Source organism: Euleptes europaea, chromosome 6, assembly GCF_029931775.1.
Source record: "Euleptes europaea isolate rEulEur1 chromosome 6, rEulEur1.hap1, whole genome shotgun sequence".
NCBI lineage: Eukaryota > Metazoa > Chordata > Lepidosauria > Squamata > Sphaerodactylidae > Euleptes > Euleptes europaea.
The window spans coordinates 62946370-62962370 of record NC_079317.1 but is presented as its reverse complement, the minus strand read 5'-3'; the positions used below and the strand labels follow the sequence as shown (position 1 = coordinate 62962370).

The 16001-nt window shown below is 43.2% G+C and overlaps 1 protein-coding gene and 1 pseudogene across 1 annotated transcript in view; one reads left to right on the top strand and one right to left on the bottom strand.

Annotated features, from left to right (window-relative positions):
* Positions 1–11021, bottom strand: part of LOC130478586 (eukaryotic translation initiation factor 5A-1-like) — a 145900-nt pseudogene extending 134879 nt beyond the window's left edge.
* The window catches only part of EXT2 (exostosin glycosyltransferase 2), a 91256-nt gene that overhangs the window by 10003 nt on the left and 65252 nt on the right, over positions 1–16001 (top strand). Inside the window, exons 5-7 of the mRNA XM_056850685.1 lie at positions 5214–5409; positions 9134–9273; positions 13172–13265. Of these exons, the coding sequence (XP_056706663.1) occupies positions 5214–5409; positions 9134–9273; positions 13172–13265 (430 nt within the window). The remainder of the gene's footprint in view (positions 1–5213; positions 5410–9133; positions 9274–13171; positions 13266–16001) is intronic.

The following is a 16001-nucleotide window of genomic DNA, read 5'->3' as shown; positions in this document are numbered from 1 at the left end:
TGGGAGAATATTGAGCCAGATGGACCAACTGTCTGATTCAGTACAAGGAAGTTTCTTATGTATAATACCACAGAACAGGGATGTCAGACATAAGGCCCAAGGGCCGGATCTGGCCCCTTGAGAGCTTTTATCTGGCCCGTGAGCCCGCTGAGGCAGCCACCTCTCCCCCCCCCCCAACTCTCAATCTGTGCTGGCGAGGCATGGCCCAGCTTGACCAGTGTCATGTCCAGCCCTTGTGACAGTTGAGTTCCAACACCCCTGCCATAGAATGTGAGCTGCAAAGTGATTCAGATCATAAAACCTATCTGGTAACATTTCTGCTGACACTAGTGCTCTTGTAATTGTTGAGAGCTATGAAGTGGATGAGACTTCATCTTATAAGAGTATCTGTTAATGTTACATGTTGTCCTGTAGGCGATGCAGAAAATCCAAGTTTTTACTAAATTTATAAAGTAATTTTCAGTTTCTGTCTGCTGTCCTTCCTTAGCAATAAAGCTTTGCCTGTATATCTCTGCTTTCAGTTGGCTTCAACTATTGTTAATCCTTACTGCTGTAGAAGGAGAAGTTATAAAATCTGGGTTCTCCTTCAGCCAGTCAATTGAACAGGATTCCTGACTTGTTTCTAGGTTCTATAGTAGTCATTCCAAAGCAAAATGTCCTTTCCAACAATAAGAGGAGACAGAAACAATAAAATATTAAGATACATTCCCTCACTTACTTGCTGACAAGCTGGCTTTCTTTCCACCATTTCACTGTGGTCCTCCCTCCTTACTCCCTCCTTACTCTGTCCTATGGAAACCTTTGTTTCCCCTTCTCCCATAGCAGTGAGCAGTTCTACCTTAGCCTTGTCCCTGGTTTGTAGCCTCTGTCCTTTCTTTCACTTCAGGAAGCTAAGTGAATTGATCCTGATACATTGATGGGCATTTTTCACTGATCACTAGTGAACATGGTCCTGTCCACCGCAGCACTGCAACTTCGATCTAGGAAAGGCTAATGTGTACTTTCAGTTGAGAGGGTGGCTTCCCAGTTAGGGGCAACTGAGCACAATTCTTTAGGGAGGCTTGCTTTGCAAGAGCTGAGTGGCTACAGAAAAGGGAGGAATGCTACAGTCATCTTTTGAATAGCTCGAGAAAAACCCACAAATGCTGTGTGTCTTCAGTTCTGCCTAGTTTCTTAGTATTCTACAATAACTAGTCTTTCCAGTTGGTTCTAAACGTTGCATGGCTGAGTGGTGCGAGGTTTCACAAGTATATTAAGGAGCACCTCAACAGAACCTATTACAAGTTGACCAACTATAAATCCCCTTGATGTGTGGATTTTCCAGTTATTTAAGGCAAATTTAGAACAGATGTATGCGTGAACTTTCAGAAGTGTCTGGCTTGGATCCAGTGGTAATTTCTGCTGACAGGATCCAACCCAGGGCTTGTAATATTTGTTTTTATACTACTATGGATCAGTTTGACCTATTTGAGGATGTTAGCATTACTTTACCTTATATTCATATGAACTTTGCATAGATGTAGCATAGGTTTGACTTCTTTTGAACAATTGTTTACCTGCTTTTTAAAAATGATGTCCTAGTACCGTGTTGGCGAACCTATGGCACGGGTGCCACTTCCGGCACGCGTAGCCCTCTCTGCCGGCACGTGCGGTTCCTCCAAGCCGCTTGCCTTTCCGGCTCTGCCCTGCCCCGGATGGGGGAAAATGTGCCTCTGGAGAGTGGCAAATCCAAGGCAAAACCTTCCATGCTTGAGTGGCCTCTTTCTTTCTCCGTCCTTTTCTTTCCCTACTTTTCTTTCTCTCCCTCGCTCCATTTCTTTCTCCCTTTCTCTCTCTTTTTCTTTCTTTCTCTCCCTCCCTCCCTTCCCTTTCCCCCTCCCTTCCCTTTCTCCCTCCCTTTCCTTCTTTCCTTCCTTTCTTCTTTCCCTCCAGCGGCTTCTTCGGCGCCCTCTGGGTCAGTGCGGGCGGAGGGGCGTGCAGTCCTTTTCCACCTTTGAAATGCCCACAAGCCATCCTCCAAACACCTTTCCATTTGTCTTGATATGTAGAGAGAAAACACTAAGCAACTAGTTGCCAATCTCCAGGTACTAGCTGGAGATCTCCTGCTATTACAAGTGATCTCCAACCAATAGAGATCAGTTCCTCTGGAAAAAAATGCCACTTTGGCAATTGGACTCTATGGCACTGAAGTCCTTCCCCAAACCCTGCCCTTCTCAGGCACCACCCCAAAAACCTCCCACTCATGACAAAGAGGAACTTGGCAACCCTAGCCTCTCCCTCTGGGCCCCCTCTGGGGGTGGTATTCAGGTTAAATTGCCACACTGGCACTCGGTGATAAATAAGTGGGTTTTGGGTTGCAGTTTGGGCACTCAGTCTCTGAAAGGTTCGCCATCACTGCTCTATATGGAGGAAATTCCAGATTACAGGCACCATTGCTGAGAAGGTCCTGTCTATGGTATACAAATGTCTTGCTTCAGCAGGGCTCCAAAGATGACCTTGTTGGACAAGCAGGTCCATACAGGAGCAAGCCAAGTTCTGGAGAAGACTTGTAACCAACATCAGCAACTTTGACTGGTTGGTCAAGGCAAACATGAACTGCAATGTCTGCCTTGCCTCTTTTCTTTTTATGTTCTTATGTGCAGGTGTGCCAGTAATTCATAAATGGTGAGAGGCCAATCCACCCTTAAGTTTTAGTACTTAGGATGAACAAAGTTAAATTCTAAACATCTGAACTATAGGTGGTAGTGTCAAGCAGTGGCCAACATATGGCCAACTCATAGGGTTTTCAAGTCAAGAGACAAACAAGGGGGGTTTGCCATTGCATGCCTCTGTGTAGCAACGTGGACTTCCTTGGTGGTCTCCCATCAAAGTACCAACCAGGGCTGACCCTGCTTAGCTCTTGAGATCTAATGAGATCAGGCTAGACTGGGCCATCCAGCTCAGGGCAAACTGTACACACTATGGCCAAATAGACAAGCCCCTGTTAGTGGACTGTACCAGAGCTACAACACACATGAAACCAACAAATAGATCCTCAACATCGTCATCTTCGATGGTACCAATTATCTTGGGGGGGGGGACAGGGATCTAGAGTCAGTACCCCCCCCCCCAAAGCAGGAATGAAGGCTCTCAATAGGAACATTTTGTTTGTACGTTACCAAAAAACTCTGAGTGGTGAATGCAAAGATGTAGCAAAGAGAGAAGAGAACCTAGCACCGTGGTGGTGAACCTATGGCACGCGTGCCAGAGGGGGCACTCAGAGCCTTCTCTGTGGGCACGCGCGCCATCGCCCCAGCACAGAGTTCGCCTGAGTTTGTTACTAGAAAGCCAGAGGAACGCTGGGCTGGGCTGCTCCCCTCCCCTTCTCCGCATGCGCCTGAGGTCATTTCTCATGTCACCCACCCCTCTGCCTAGCAGCCCAATGGGAGAACTTTTTCCCTCCCGTCACATGTGGCAGGGTGGCTCACATGCCGGTTGGCTCACATGCGGAGTGAGGGTGCGGCGCGGACGGCAGACTGTTGGGTCTGTGGCAAAGGTGATTCCCGTGGTGGGGTTGGAGAGGAGCTAGGTTGGAGGGGAGCATAGCTCACAGCGTGGCATAGCTGGAGGGGAGCAGAGCGCCCGGGCCCTAGAGGGGGGATTTTGCGGCGCCTCCTACCTTTTAGTGAAATCCCCTACTAAAAGAGGAACACCCACTTACCCAGCATGTAATTAACCTGTGGAACTCCTTGCCACAGGATGTAGTGATTGGACAAGGGGGTTGGACAAATTAAGAGGGGATTGGACAAATTTCTGGAGGAAAAGTCCATCACAGGTAACTAGCCCTGATGGGTATGTGCTACCTCCTTATTATATATGTGGGCCACTGTGAGATACAGGAGCTGGAATAGATAGGTATGAGCCAAGTTAGACAAATTATCAGCATGCATACAACAGCAAAAATCACATTAATTGTTCAAAAGCATGCAAAATGCAAACTTTTACCTTTCAATAAAAAGTTGTTTGTATAAATGAAAGCTCTGATATTGTGTTTTTCTTTTAAGACAAAATATGTTAATGTACAAGTTGTTTTTTCTAAACTAAAACCTCAGTATTCAGGTTAAATTGCTGTGTTGGTACTTTGCGATAAATAAATGGGTTTTGGGTTGCAGTTTGGGCACTCAGTCTCTAAAAGGTTCGCCGTCACTGTCCTAGTATGTATCTGCCAACTGATGGTATGCTTTTTAGAGGTAATGAAATAGGCTCTAGTTCGTGAAAGCCAACTCTGCAAGTCTGTTTGTCTTTAAGTTGCCATAAGTCTTGATTTCTGCAATAGACAAACACAGCTACCCCAGCAATCCAGTGGAATCACCCTTGTGTTATAGTGCTTTTTGCGTTTGTTCAATAAATAGCAAGCTGTAGATGAGATGCTGTATTGGTAGAGTGCCATCTACTGGTCTGCTGTTGATACTTGAAAAACTCAACATAAAACTTGCCAAAAGCTCAGGACAGGTTATAATGGGCATTGTCTGCTCTGAAGTCTGAGTTGTGAATGAGAGAAATAACATTAAAATTCTGTTTGGCTTGCTGTCCTTCTACATATTTGTGTTTGAAGTCGATCCCTCCTTTTAGCATTAAATTGCAGGATTTTTTAAAAAAATTAATGGCTTCAATCATGTGCCACTTAGCTCAGTTCACTGGCATTTCTGGCACTTATCTGCACCTGTGTTGATCCATGGTATGACTCTTATTCCTTTAGGAAAGCCAATATGAGATTTTAATTTCATTTTTGTTAGCTTTACAGTTATAAAACCAAAGATATCAACAACAGGTATACAAGGAAATTTTCTGAAAAGAAGTCCTTAAAAATACAAATCTCCATGTATATCTCGTACCTATTTAGGATTCAAGCACATTAATCTCTGGGGTACCCACTGTGCATACTCCTCTGTTTCTCATTTACCTGCTAGTAACTACTGCTATTTGGTAGTTACTACCAGCTCGTTTCTGAATTCCTACCGGGAACTTGTACTTTTTATATGATACATTATTGTTTCCACTATCATCACATTGCTAACATCCCAAAATGTTGAGGGAGAGGAAAAATGTGTAGCACTGTACCTGTGAGCTTAGCAGACACTAGTTCTGCATTAGGATAAAGGGGAAGCACATTTGATGTTACTTAGTGAGGACGTTGTTGGATTTGTTCATTTATCACTGTGGGTCCTCTTCAGTCCTCGCAGGTACTTCCTGCTGTCCTCTCAGATGGCTCTTCATCCTGAATACCGTTCTGACTTGGAGGCTCTTCAAGCTGAGAATGTGGAATCTGTGTTGATCCTGGATAAATGTACCAACCTCTCAGAGGGAATCCCTTTTATTCTTAAGCGTTGCTACAAGAATCAGGTTTTTGATTATCCTCAGGTACTTCAGGTAAGCTGTCTAGCTTTGTGTCCCCCCACAAAAAAAGTCTTAATGTACATGTTGTACATTATACTGTAAGTTGTATTCTACAGTTTGTACACACTGTAATTTGAGAGTTATATTTGCTGTCAGCTCTAGGATGCTCTTTGGTGCCATACCATGCACTACTACCTAACTTACAAAGCAAATACATGCATGTATGCTGGCCAATGGCTGTAACAATAAATGGAATGGAATACATACATGTTTGAAATGTGTGTGTTTCAGGAAGGCAGAATTCCCCCCCCCAAAAAAAAGAACTCAGGATGACACCCTTCCCAAGGCTCCACCCCCTAATCTCCAGACATTTCACAACCTGGAGCTGGCAACCCTAAGGGGGAACTGATCTCTGCAGTTGGGAGATCTGTTGTGATTCCAAAAGCGCTCCAGGCTTCACCTGGAGGTTGGCGACCCTGGAAGGAGAGAAGAAAACGGGAATGGCTATGGGGGCTTTCAGGAGAAGAAATGAGGAAATCATGTGGGAGGTGGAAATTGAGATGCCTCCTGCAAGTCCTTGCAGGTTCCCACTTGTAAGATGTAGAATGTAAAGTGCTAGACTTTGTGCTAAGCCTGTTTATGTTTCTGATTGCACATCGTTTGATTCAAGCCACTGTTTTTGTCCTTTCTGATTGATTGGTTCTGGGCATTTTTATGTACTCCTATTCTGAAGGATCAGAACCAGTAATAGTCATTTTATATGAAATGGGTTTCAGAGGGTAGCCATGTCGGTCTGCAATAGAACAGCTAGATTTGAGTCCAGTAGCGCCTTAGAGACCAACAGTTTTTCAGGGTATAAGATTTTGAGAGTGAATGCTCCCTTTAGGAGAATTGACTCTTGCAGGCTTATACCCCGAGAATCTTGTTGGTCGTTAAGGTACTACTGGACTTGAATCTATAAGAAATGGAAGAACTCAGAATTAAAGAACAGAGATGGACCCAACGTAAGGGCACAATTTTAGAACATTAGTTTTAAAAATTCTGCATATGACAACTAATTCATTTTTAATACAGCCTTGGGGTAGAAGTGTAGAAATGATTTTCAGCTGCAGGCAAAATACATGCTTTTACCTTCCTTTCCATCTCCTCCTTAGAATTAATTTCTAGGCTGCCCCAAGGCAATTCAGACTTACATATGCAGAGCAATAAACCTAGGAGCATCACTTATATCCAAACTATGCACTTTATGTACTTGTATTCAACAGTATGTACTGTGTCATAATTCCTTCTGGTTATAGAAATCTGTGGAGCTCAACCTGATTTTCACACAACTTACACTGTAACCAGTTTTGTTAGAGATAAGGTCTGTCCATTCAGATGTCTGTCTACCCTTCCTTCTCTCACGGCACTGCTGTCTCAAATATTTAGAGAAGCCGAGACTGCTACAATTCAGATTTCACTGGAATTAGCTCTGTGCATCTTTCTTTGAACAGGGATCACCATACGTTGTTGGTTTTATGTTGGTCTCTTTTCTGTGTGTCCCTCCCCCCCCCCCCCCGTATTTATTCCTGGGGAATATTCCTGAAGATGGGCATGGTACTTAGTGGTTGTGCAAACATGAATGGACAGGTTACCTTTGAAGAACACGTAGTTACAGGCAGATAACATTTCATTTGCTGGAAAGGCAAGATAAATGAAGTTGAGCTAGATCTCATACCTGCATGTCTTGGGAGACGATGATGATGATGAAGCTTGGTCAATTTCAGAGATCTTTCCATCAGGCAACTTAATATTAAACCTGTCTTTTGTTCTCCAAAGCACAAAGGAGAGGTGCAATATGAAGTAATATGAATAAAAAAATTCTACTTCTAATTTCTATCTCTGGCATTCAGCTAACAGGCTCTGAAATTCTACAAAGGAGGGTAAAGCAGCAGAAGAAACATGCTATTATGCAAATATCCAGTTTGTTTTACAAGAAAGATGTTTAAAATTCCATGCTGAAAAGTGAAGGGAAGGGCTCTCCAGAGTCCAAATGTTCTGCCAGAAGATCAAATGATCCCTCTTTCCTTTTTGTTTCATTGTCTTTTGCAGACTGAATTGTCCTAGAATAGCAAGTAAAGTTAAAAAAAAAATTAGAAGCGAGCAGCTTGCTATTTTCCATTTTGGAATGTCTGACTGATAATGGTGGTGATATGAGTAGAAGTATTTATGGTAACTTTTGTCTAGACAGGAAAGATGGTTGGTTGGGCAGATGAGCATATGCATCCACATCTGGGCTATTTTACATCTCCTAAATCCCTAGTTCCTTCCTTACCCCTAGGAAAACTATCTGGATTTTCTACCTGCTACTAAATAATCTGTCAGGGAATGTTCATAATTGGTTTTTTTTTTGCTATTTCAATTTATTTTTTTAAAAATATATACACTAATTTCAGACGATGCCATGATTTCAAGGGTTCTGATGGACTGCATTGTGGAGGGATGCAGTGCTCATGGTATCCTACCTTATCGATAGAGGGTGGGCATGTTGCATTGGGGGATAGCATTCAAATGGGTGCAAAATCTGCCCTGTCCCTGATACTGGACTTGCACATGTTGGGGGGCAAAGGGGAGGATTTTGATCCTGTCTCAGTGGTACCTCTCACTGCTTTCACTTACTGTTTCTCATAGGAGTAACTGATGCCCATTCAGTTCTATGGGAGAAATTAATCTGTAGAATGATCCACCCTGGAGGCGAGTTGTAGATCAAATTATAAACGACTTTTAGTTAACACAAGTGCTTTCAATTATACAATTCCCCCCCACATGTCATGTTATAGTTTCTTTGGGACTGGTACAAGATGCTCTTGTTTTGTTTTAACGCCTTGACCCCTGTTAGAGACAGATGAAAATAAAGTCAATTCCATACAAAAAGTCAGTTGCCAATAAAGAAAACAACTTCCTTAAAGGAGATGCTTGTTTGGAGTATTAGCAGGCGCCAGGGTGCTTGACAGCTCTCAACTCCCTTGTTTCTGTTCTCAAGAGATTTCTTACAGTCTCTTGAGTTCTCCCTTAATAGGCTTCAGGGCCAGCCTATTAGCTTCAGGTTGCTCCTTACTACCGACTTCTAATGGATTTCTAATGGAATGTATCTGATAGATCCATTGTGTTTGATCCAGCTGGCCTCTATGCAGTCAGCACAACCAACATTGTATGTCATTCTGTCATTATTTTTCCAGTGTCTTAAAAACCAACTATATCTGTAGGGGCTGAGGTTTTGAAGGGGAAGATTGGCATGGGAGAAGACAGGCTATTTAGGACTTTCTTGCATAGTTTTGCTGATGAAAATGTCTGCCCCCAAGGCCCTTTTACCTTGACTGGGGAAGCCCTGTCAACATCCTTACTTTTTTTCCCAGGAGGGGGAAAACAGCTCAGTGGTGGATTTTGTATGAAAAATATTGTATGATATTGTATTGCATTTGTATGAAAAATATTTAATTTGCCCAGGATCCTGTGTATGGTTATTCAAAGACACACATGTCATCATTTCAGTTTACATATTTGTTGCAAATATGTTACTATATTTTATTTTGTGAGTTGTCTCAGGCAGGTTCTCTGGAGAAGTGGCATAAAAATGTCTAAATAAATAATATTGAAGTGACAAATGAACCTAACCAAAATGCAGACTGGGTTATCACCGGAGTTAGGAAGGGAGTTGTGTACATTACAGAAATAAATTTCCTCACTTTTGTCTATTTTTGATGCCATTTGTTAACAGGAAGCAACATTTTGTGTGGTTTTGCGGGGTGCCCGCTTGGGACAAGCTGTGCTGAGTGATGTACTTCAGGCTGGGTGCATCCCTGTCGTCATAGCTGACTCTTATATTCTGCCTTTCTCTGAAGTCCTGGACTGGAAAAGGTATATTTTCTATAGTTTTGCTGTGTGATGTTTGTATCCTTATGTGGGTGTGCAAGGTTATCACTGAACGAACCACTAAAACCACTAAATGCCTTCATGGTATGCATGGTGTGGGCAGAGCGTTATATGGTGTAGCAGTATGTGTGGGGAGGGTGGGCTCTGACCAGCCACTACCATTCTACTTACATAGTTCTCTGTCTGTCCATTCCCCTGGTCCCATCCCCAGGTTAGGCTTATCAATATTGTGCCGCAAAAAGTGTTACAATTTGATGTAACTAATAAATTTGCAAATTTGGAAGCCTGTTTGCCTTTCTCTGAAATACGTTGCTGTCCAAGGAGGGATGGTGGTGCAAATAGATTAATGTAGAATCACAGAGTTGGAAGAGGCCATACAGGCCATCTAGTCCAACCCCCTGCTCAATGCAGTCTGGAGCATCCTGACAAGTGTTTTTCCAGTTGCTGCTTTAAGACTGCCAGTGAGGGGGAGCTCACCACCTTCCTAGGCAGCCAATTCCACTATTGAACAACTCTTACTGTAAATTCCCCCCCCCCCCCTAATATCAAGCTGGTATCTGTCTGCCTATAACTTAAACCCATTATTGCGAGTCCTGTCCTCTGCTGCTCATAGAAACAGCTCCCTGCCCTCTTCTAAGTGATGGCCTCTCAACCTCCGCTTCTCCAGACTGAACATTCCCAAGTCCTTCAGCCTTTCCTCATCTCCAGGCCCCTGATCATTTTTGTCTCTCTCCTCTGCACCCACTCCATTCTCTCCACATCCTTTTTGAAGTGAGGCACCCAGAACTACTCCAGGTGTGGCCTGACTAATGCAATGTACAGTGGGACTATGACATCTTGGCGATGTTATGCCTCTGTTGATACATCCCAAGATTGCATTAGCCTTTTTTGTCACTGCATCAAACTGGCTGCTGATATTTAACTTACAGGCCACCCATAACCCAAGATCTTGTTCACACACACTGCTACCTAGAAGTGTATCTCCCATCCAGTATGCGTGTTCTTCGTTTTTGTTACCCAGATGTAAAACTCAGCACTTAACCTTGTTGAATTGCATCTTTCCCCCCTCTTGTTTAATTCAAAAGGAGTGGGGGAGATTTTGCTTTTTAAAGGAAGGGGAGAGAAAAAAAAGACTTGGGTGGTTTGGAGCCAAATCGAGCCAGCCTGCAGGTTGCGATCCTCTCTGATTCATAACAAGTTGGAGCTGCCGCCGCCCTGTGGTTCCTTTATTTAGCCATGGCCTTAATAGCAACAGCAGCTTTCTCAGTCATTGCAGACAGCACGGTGATCAGAATCTCTTTGCCACAGTCATACTTCTGTTCAATCTCCTTGCCCAGGTCTCCCTCAGGAAGATGCAGGTCCTCCCACACTTTTCCACTGTCCTGGAGCAGGGAGAGGTACCCATCCTGGGTCCCAATAAGCTGGAAGTCATTTCTCTTAATATCGGACACATCCATGTTGTGGGTTGAAGGGCAGATATCTTCATATTTCTTCCCGGTGAATATGTCTATGCCAACAAGATGCACTTTGGCATGCCCGTGCTTGCCAGTCTTGGAGGTGGACATCTCCACAATCTTGCAGGGGCGCCCTTTGAGCACCACAAAGCTGTTTTTGCGGAGAGTGGATCACTGCATGAGGAAGTTGGTAGAGGTGCCGGCATCTCCAGTCTCAAAGTCTAGGTCATCAGCCATGGTGGATCAGATGTTATGGAAACCGCTGTGAGCTCAACCGCTGCTGCCTGCTGCAACCCAGCCCGCAGTGCGCACGCGGACTTATCGCCCTTGAATTGCATCTTGTTCACACCCACCCACTTTTCCAGTGTGTTCAGATCTCGCTGAATTCTATATCTTCTGGTGTGCTCACTGCTCCTCCCAATTTGGTGTCATCTGTAAATTTATTGAGTAGTCTTTCCACCCCTCATCCAGATCATTTATAAAAACATTGAAAAGTACCGGGCCCAGAACTGAGCCCTGTGACACCCCACTGGACACCTCCCTCAATTCAAATGAAATGCCATTGACAACTACTCTTTGAGTGTGGTTCTCCAACCAGTTCCCTATCCACCTAACTATCCTAGAGTCCAGTCCATAGTTCTCTAGTTTACCCATCAGAACATCATGGGGAACCCTGTCAAAAGCTTTACTGAAATTCAGGTAAACAACATCGACAGCATTCCCTTGATCCAGTAAGCTTGTCTCTTGATCAAAGAAGGAAACTAGGTTGGTCTGGCAGGACCATGCTGACTACTCTGAATCACCAAGTTGTCCGTCAGATGCTCGCAGATTGATCCCTTTAAAATATGCTCCAGTATCTTCCCTGGGATTGAGATCAGACTGACTGGTCTGTAGTTTCCTGGGTCATCCTTCCTCCCTTTAAAAAAAATTGGGATAACATTTGCCTTCGTCCAGGCTTGTGGCACATCTCCTGTCCTCCAAGAGGTCTGGAAGATGATGGACAAAGGCTCTGCATACTCTCTTGAAAATTGTTTGAGCGCTCTCAGGTGCATACCATCTGGCCCAAGGGATTTGTATTCATCCAGTGTAGCCAGGTGCTTCTCAACTACCTCTCGGTCCATGTCAACCAGCAACCCGGATGCCGTGCATTGCCTACTACCATCTCTAGATGAGCCTGTTCTCTTCTTCAGGGAAAAAACTGAGGCAAAATAGGCATTGAGCCTTTCTGCTTTCTCTCTGTCTTCTGCCAGAGTTTCTCCGTTTTCACCCAACAGTGGGCTTATCACCTCTTTTACCTTGCGTTTGCTCCTCACGTATCTGAAGAAGCTTTTCTTGTAGTAAGCCTCCCTGGCCAGCCATCAGCTCACTGTAAACTTTGGCCTCTCTGATGGCTGACCTACAGTGCCTAGCAATCCACAGATACTCTTCTTTAGAGGTATGTCTTTGCCTCCATTTCTTGAACATTTCCTTTTTCTCCCTTAGCTTATCATGGAGTTCTCTGTTCATCCACATTGGCTTCTTGGATCCACTACTATGTTTCCTTCTTGTTGGAATAGTGATGGCTTGAGCTTGCAAGAGCTCTTGTTTTAGGAGAGCTCACCCTTCACTTGCTCCCTTCCAGCAGTCTTGCCTATAGAATGACGCTCAACATGCTGCTGAGTTTTATATTAAAGTCCGCCCTACTAAAACCTGACAGACACATGTGACTATGAACTTCCTTGGTCCTGTACAGCAAAAGGAATTCTAGGAAGACATGGTCACTTCCCCCTAAGGTCCCCACCACCTTCACCCCATTTACCATCTCTTGCCTGTTGGTCAATATTAAGTCGTTTACTACTTAACAGCCACCTTGAAGACACACCGAAAGTTGTAATTAAGTTACGCCTAAATGCTCATCTTGTGTGATTGTGGACTCTGTAGAATTTGTCTCCCAGCACACATCAGGGAAGTTGAAGTCACCCATAACTACCAGATCATGTTGTTTGGATACCCTGTCAAGCTGCTCAAAGTGGGCAGCATCCACCTCCTCACCCTGGTCAGGAGGTCTGTAGCAGACTCCAACCACAATACTGTTTATCCTTCCTTCCCTTATCCTCACTCGATACTCTCCACTGGGCTGTCACCCTCCTCCTCCAGTATTCCCTGGCAGGCAAATCCTCTCCTCACATACAGTGCCACTCTGCCTCCTCTTCGACCCTTTCAGTTTTTCTTGAACAACTCATTTCCATCCACTACTACATTCCAGTCATGGGAATCATAAATCATATGCCTCTGTCTGCATCAGAAGCTCTTCTTATTGCCCAAGCTTTGGGCATTGGTACATAGACTCCTGAAGCCCTGCACTTTTTGCTCCATTAGACCTGTTAATATGTTCTTCTGCAACATTTTCTAAAATTCTGATTGTTTCCTGTTTTCTGTTCCTGCCTTAGAGCTTCTGTAGTGATACCTGAAGAAAAGATGTCTGATATGTACAACATCCTGCAAAGCATACCCCAGCGACAGATTGAAGAGATGCAGAGACAGGTAGAATTAACTGAGTAGAGGTCAAGTATTGCAAGGCCGGATCCAAAAGTGCTGTTCTGCAAGCACTTCTATTGGCTGAGGAGGAGTATGTGGATGATTTTTTCCCACCCCTCTGCTGCAGATGGCCAATTCATGCCCCTCTCTACTGAGAGGGACCCCTGATTCTCGAGGTCAGAGTTTGCGGTGGGAAGGTTTAATGGGCTGCAACAGGAGGGGGAAAGATCCATTTGGCAAAGTCTCGCTGTGCTTGCAGTTCTTGGGATCTGGTCTGTTGTCCTTGGAGCCAAAACATGTTTTCGTAATTGGCTGTTGTGGAATTGGGCAGATGGCATAATGGTCTTTATTTTCTCATATTTAAATGTTCCGTTTGTACATTTGTTCAGAGAGGGTGCTGAATATTGACTATTGCTGATCTGTGCACAGTAGATACGGTAAAAAAAATTACACATCTGTTTCACGATGTGTCAATGCTGCTGAATTTGTATAATGTGGTTATCACATCACATCACATGAAACTTGAGCCCCACAAATGTTAATGCAATTTAGTAAGTAATTTAGGGATTAAAGTGTGGTAGATCTTTACTTTCTAGTAATAAACAGTGTAAAAATAAGAAAGGTTATTAAAGGTTCCTTGTCAACTTGGTCACTGCATCTTGTTTGTTAAGGAAGCTGAATTTGCCACATATAGCAAAGGACAAATGCCCAAGCTACTGCAAATCTTCTGTGATTAAGGCTTTCTGCACTTCTAGTTGTCAACTGAAGTATTGAATTGGCAGGGTTCAGTGCAATCCTAAGGCGAATTATACCCTTCTAAGCCCATTGACTTCAACTCTGTTTAGCATTGCATTATTAGGAGCTTAGTATGGGCATGCCTTACTTGCATTTCTTGAGAGATTTGCAGTTCTGCAGGGCTGTGTATATTGTGATTCTGTACAGCCGCAGAATTTAAGATGCTTTCCCAAGGCACAGAAAGCAGGGTTTTGCAGTCAGCTGTTATATGTTAAAGAATGGTGTAGACCTCTCCTCTTCAGTCACTTTGTCCAGGACAGCAATCCTTTTCTCTGCTCTTAGGGTTCACATAAGTCAGAATGTAGCTTTTCATCATGCAGGACTTATATTTTTTCTATAATACAGAGCACATACAGCTCTACTTACAGATACTGTAAACAAGCCTCAGGCTTGACAGTTTCAGTATAACAGTGGAGTGAACAGAGATTTAAATAAAACCATCTCATGGCCAGTGTAATGTTGTTTTGTTTGCCTGGTGATCTGAGTCAAGTTCTGTGTGCTTAGCGATGATGCATTTCCGAAGTTAATAGAGGCCTATCAATGCTTGTACACTATAGAATGGGAACGAGATGGTCTTGGACAGTAGTTTTCAGATTATGTAGTCCAGATTCCCAAAGCAGTGGAATATTTCCCTAAGTGCATGCCTCCATGTACATGCGCATAAACTACTTTAATTGTGATGTAATTTGCTTGTCTGCACCAAACGTGGGGAGAAAGAAGGAAATCTGACTGTTAACAACACAACAAAGCTGACTGTGAAATAAAGCATAAATATCAGGAAACATTTCCAGTGAATATAAAGACCAGGGTGTGTTTTTTTTTTTTTTTTTTTTTTGAGGCAATAGGAATTTTCCTATGCAAATCTTTTGACCTGAACCAGAGCAGGAAATGCTGTTGCGCTGTTGGATTATATGTGAAGTACTTTGATCTCATGTTACTTCTTCCATGTATATTTTCTGTGATTCTACTGAGGTTTTGCCTGTGCTGGGAGACTACCAATATGTCATATAGCCAGAAGAGGTCTCTCTGCCCTCGATTCATCTTAGCCTTTTTGTTAGACATGGAAGCAAAATGGTTTAATACACCAATGTGATTAGGCTAGAAACTGTTACCTTTATAAAAACAAAATCATGGCTTTGCTGTAAGAACGTTTACTGACGTAGCTTTTCTGATGTCCATTTTAGCTCTTGATATTAGCGTTAATGACTTTTCCCCCTATGGATGCAAGCCTGCTTGTTTCAGCAGAAACAGTATTCCTTTCCTTGTGGTGAACATGTTGTAGTTAGTAACCATAATAGCATCAGCTATAATCTAAAACCTGCTCCAATGCTAGACAAATATCTGTAAGTTTGTAAGTGTGGCTCCCCCTTATTCCCTTTTAGTCCATAGGGAATGTAACATCTGGCAAAGATGTAGGGATGAAATTAGATCCACATCTGTCAGTGTTCTGGAATCATAGAGTTGGAAGGGCTCCAGTGGTTCATCTAATCAATTCCCCCATTTAAAGTAAGGCTATCCCACACCTAAACACCCTTGACAAATGCATCCTCCAAGGAATGAGATTCCACTCTGCAGCCAGATTAGGCTGCTGTTGCCTTTTTAGTTAGGAAATTTAGCACAAGCCTATTTCCTTATAAAACTATTTATTCTTGTCCCATGTTCTCAACACAAAGTGGAATATTTTCATTTTCTGTTTTCTGAGGTATTTATATCGGAATATTTTTTATTTACTTGCTTTTTTCACCAACCTTATTATAAGGCTACAATCTTTAATCCATCGATTAATCAGTTAAATTTTTATTAATGTGGAACATTTTAATTGATGAAGGCAAAGTTAATAAATGGAGCTGTGAGTTAAGGGTAGACTTTGGTTTTTTTAGGCTTTTTTTGGTTTGGGCAAGTTAATGTGTGAGGGAACGAAGAGAATTTTACAAGCCCTTCATTAAA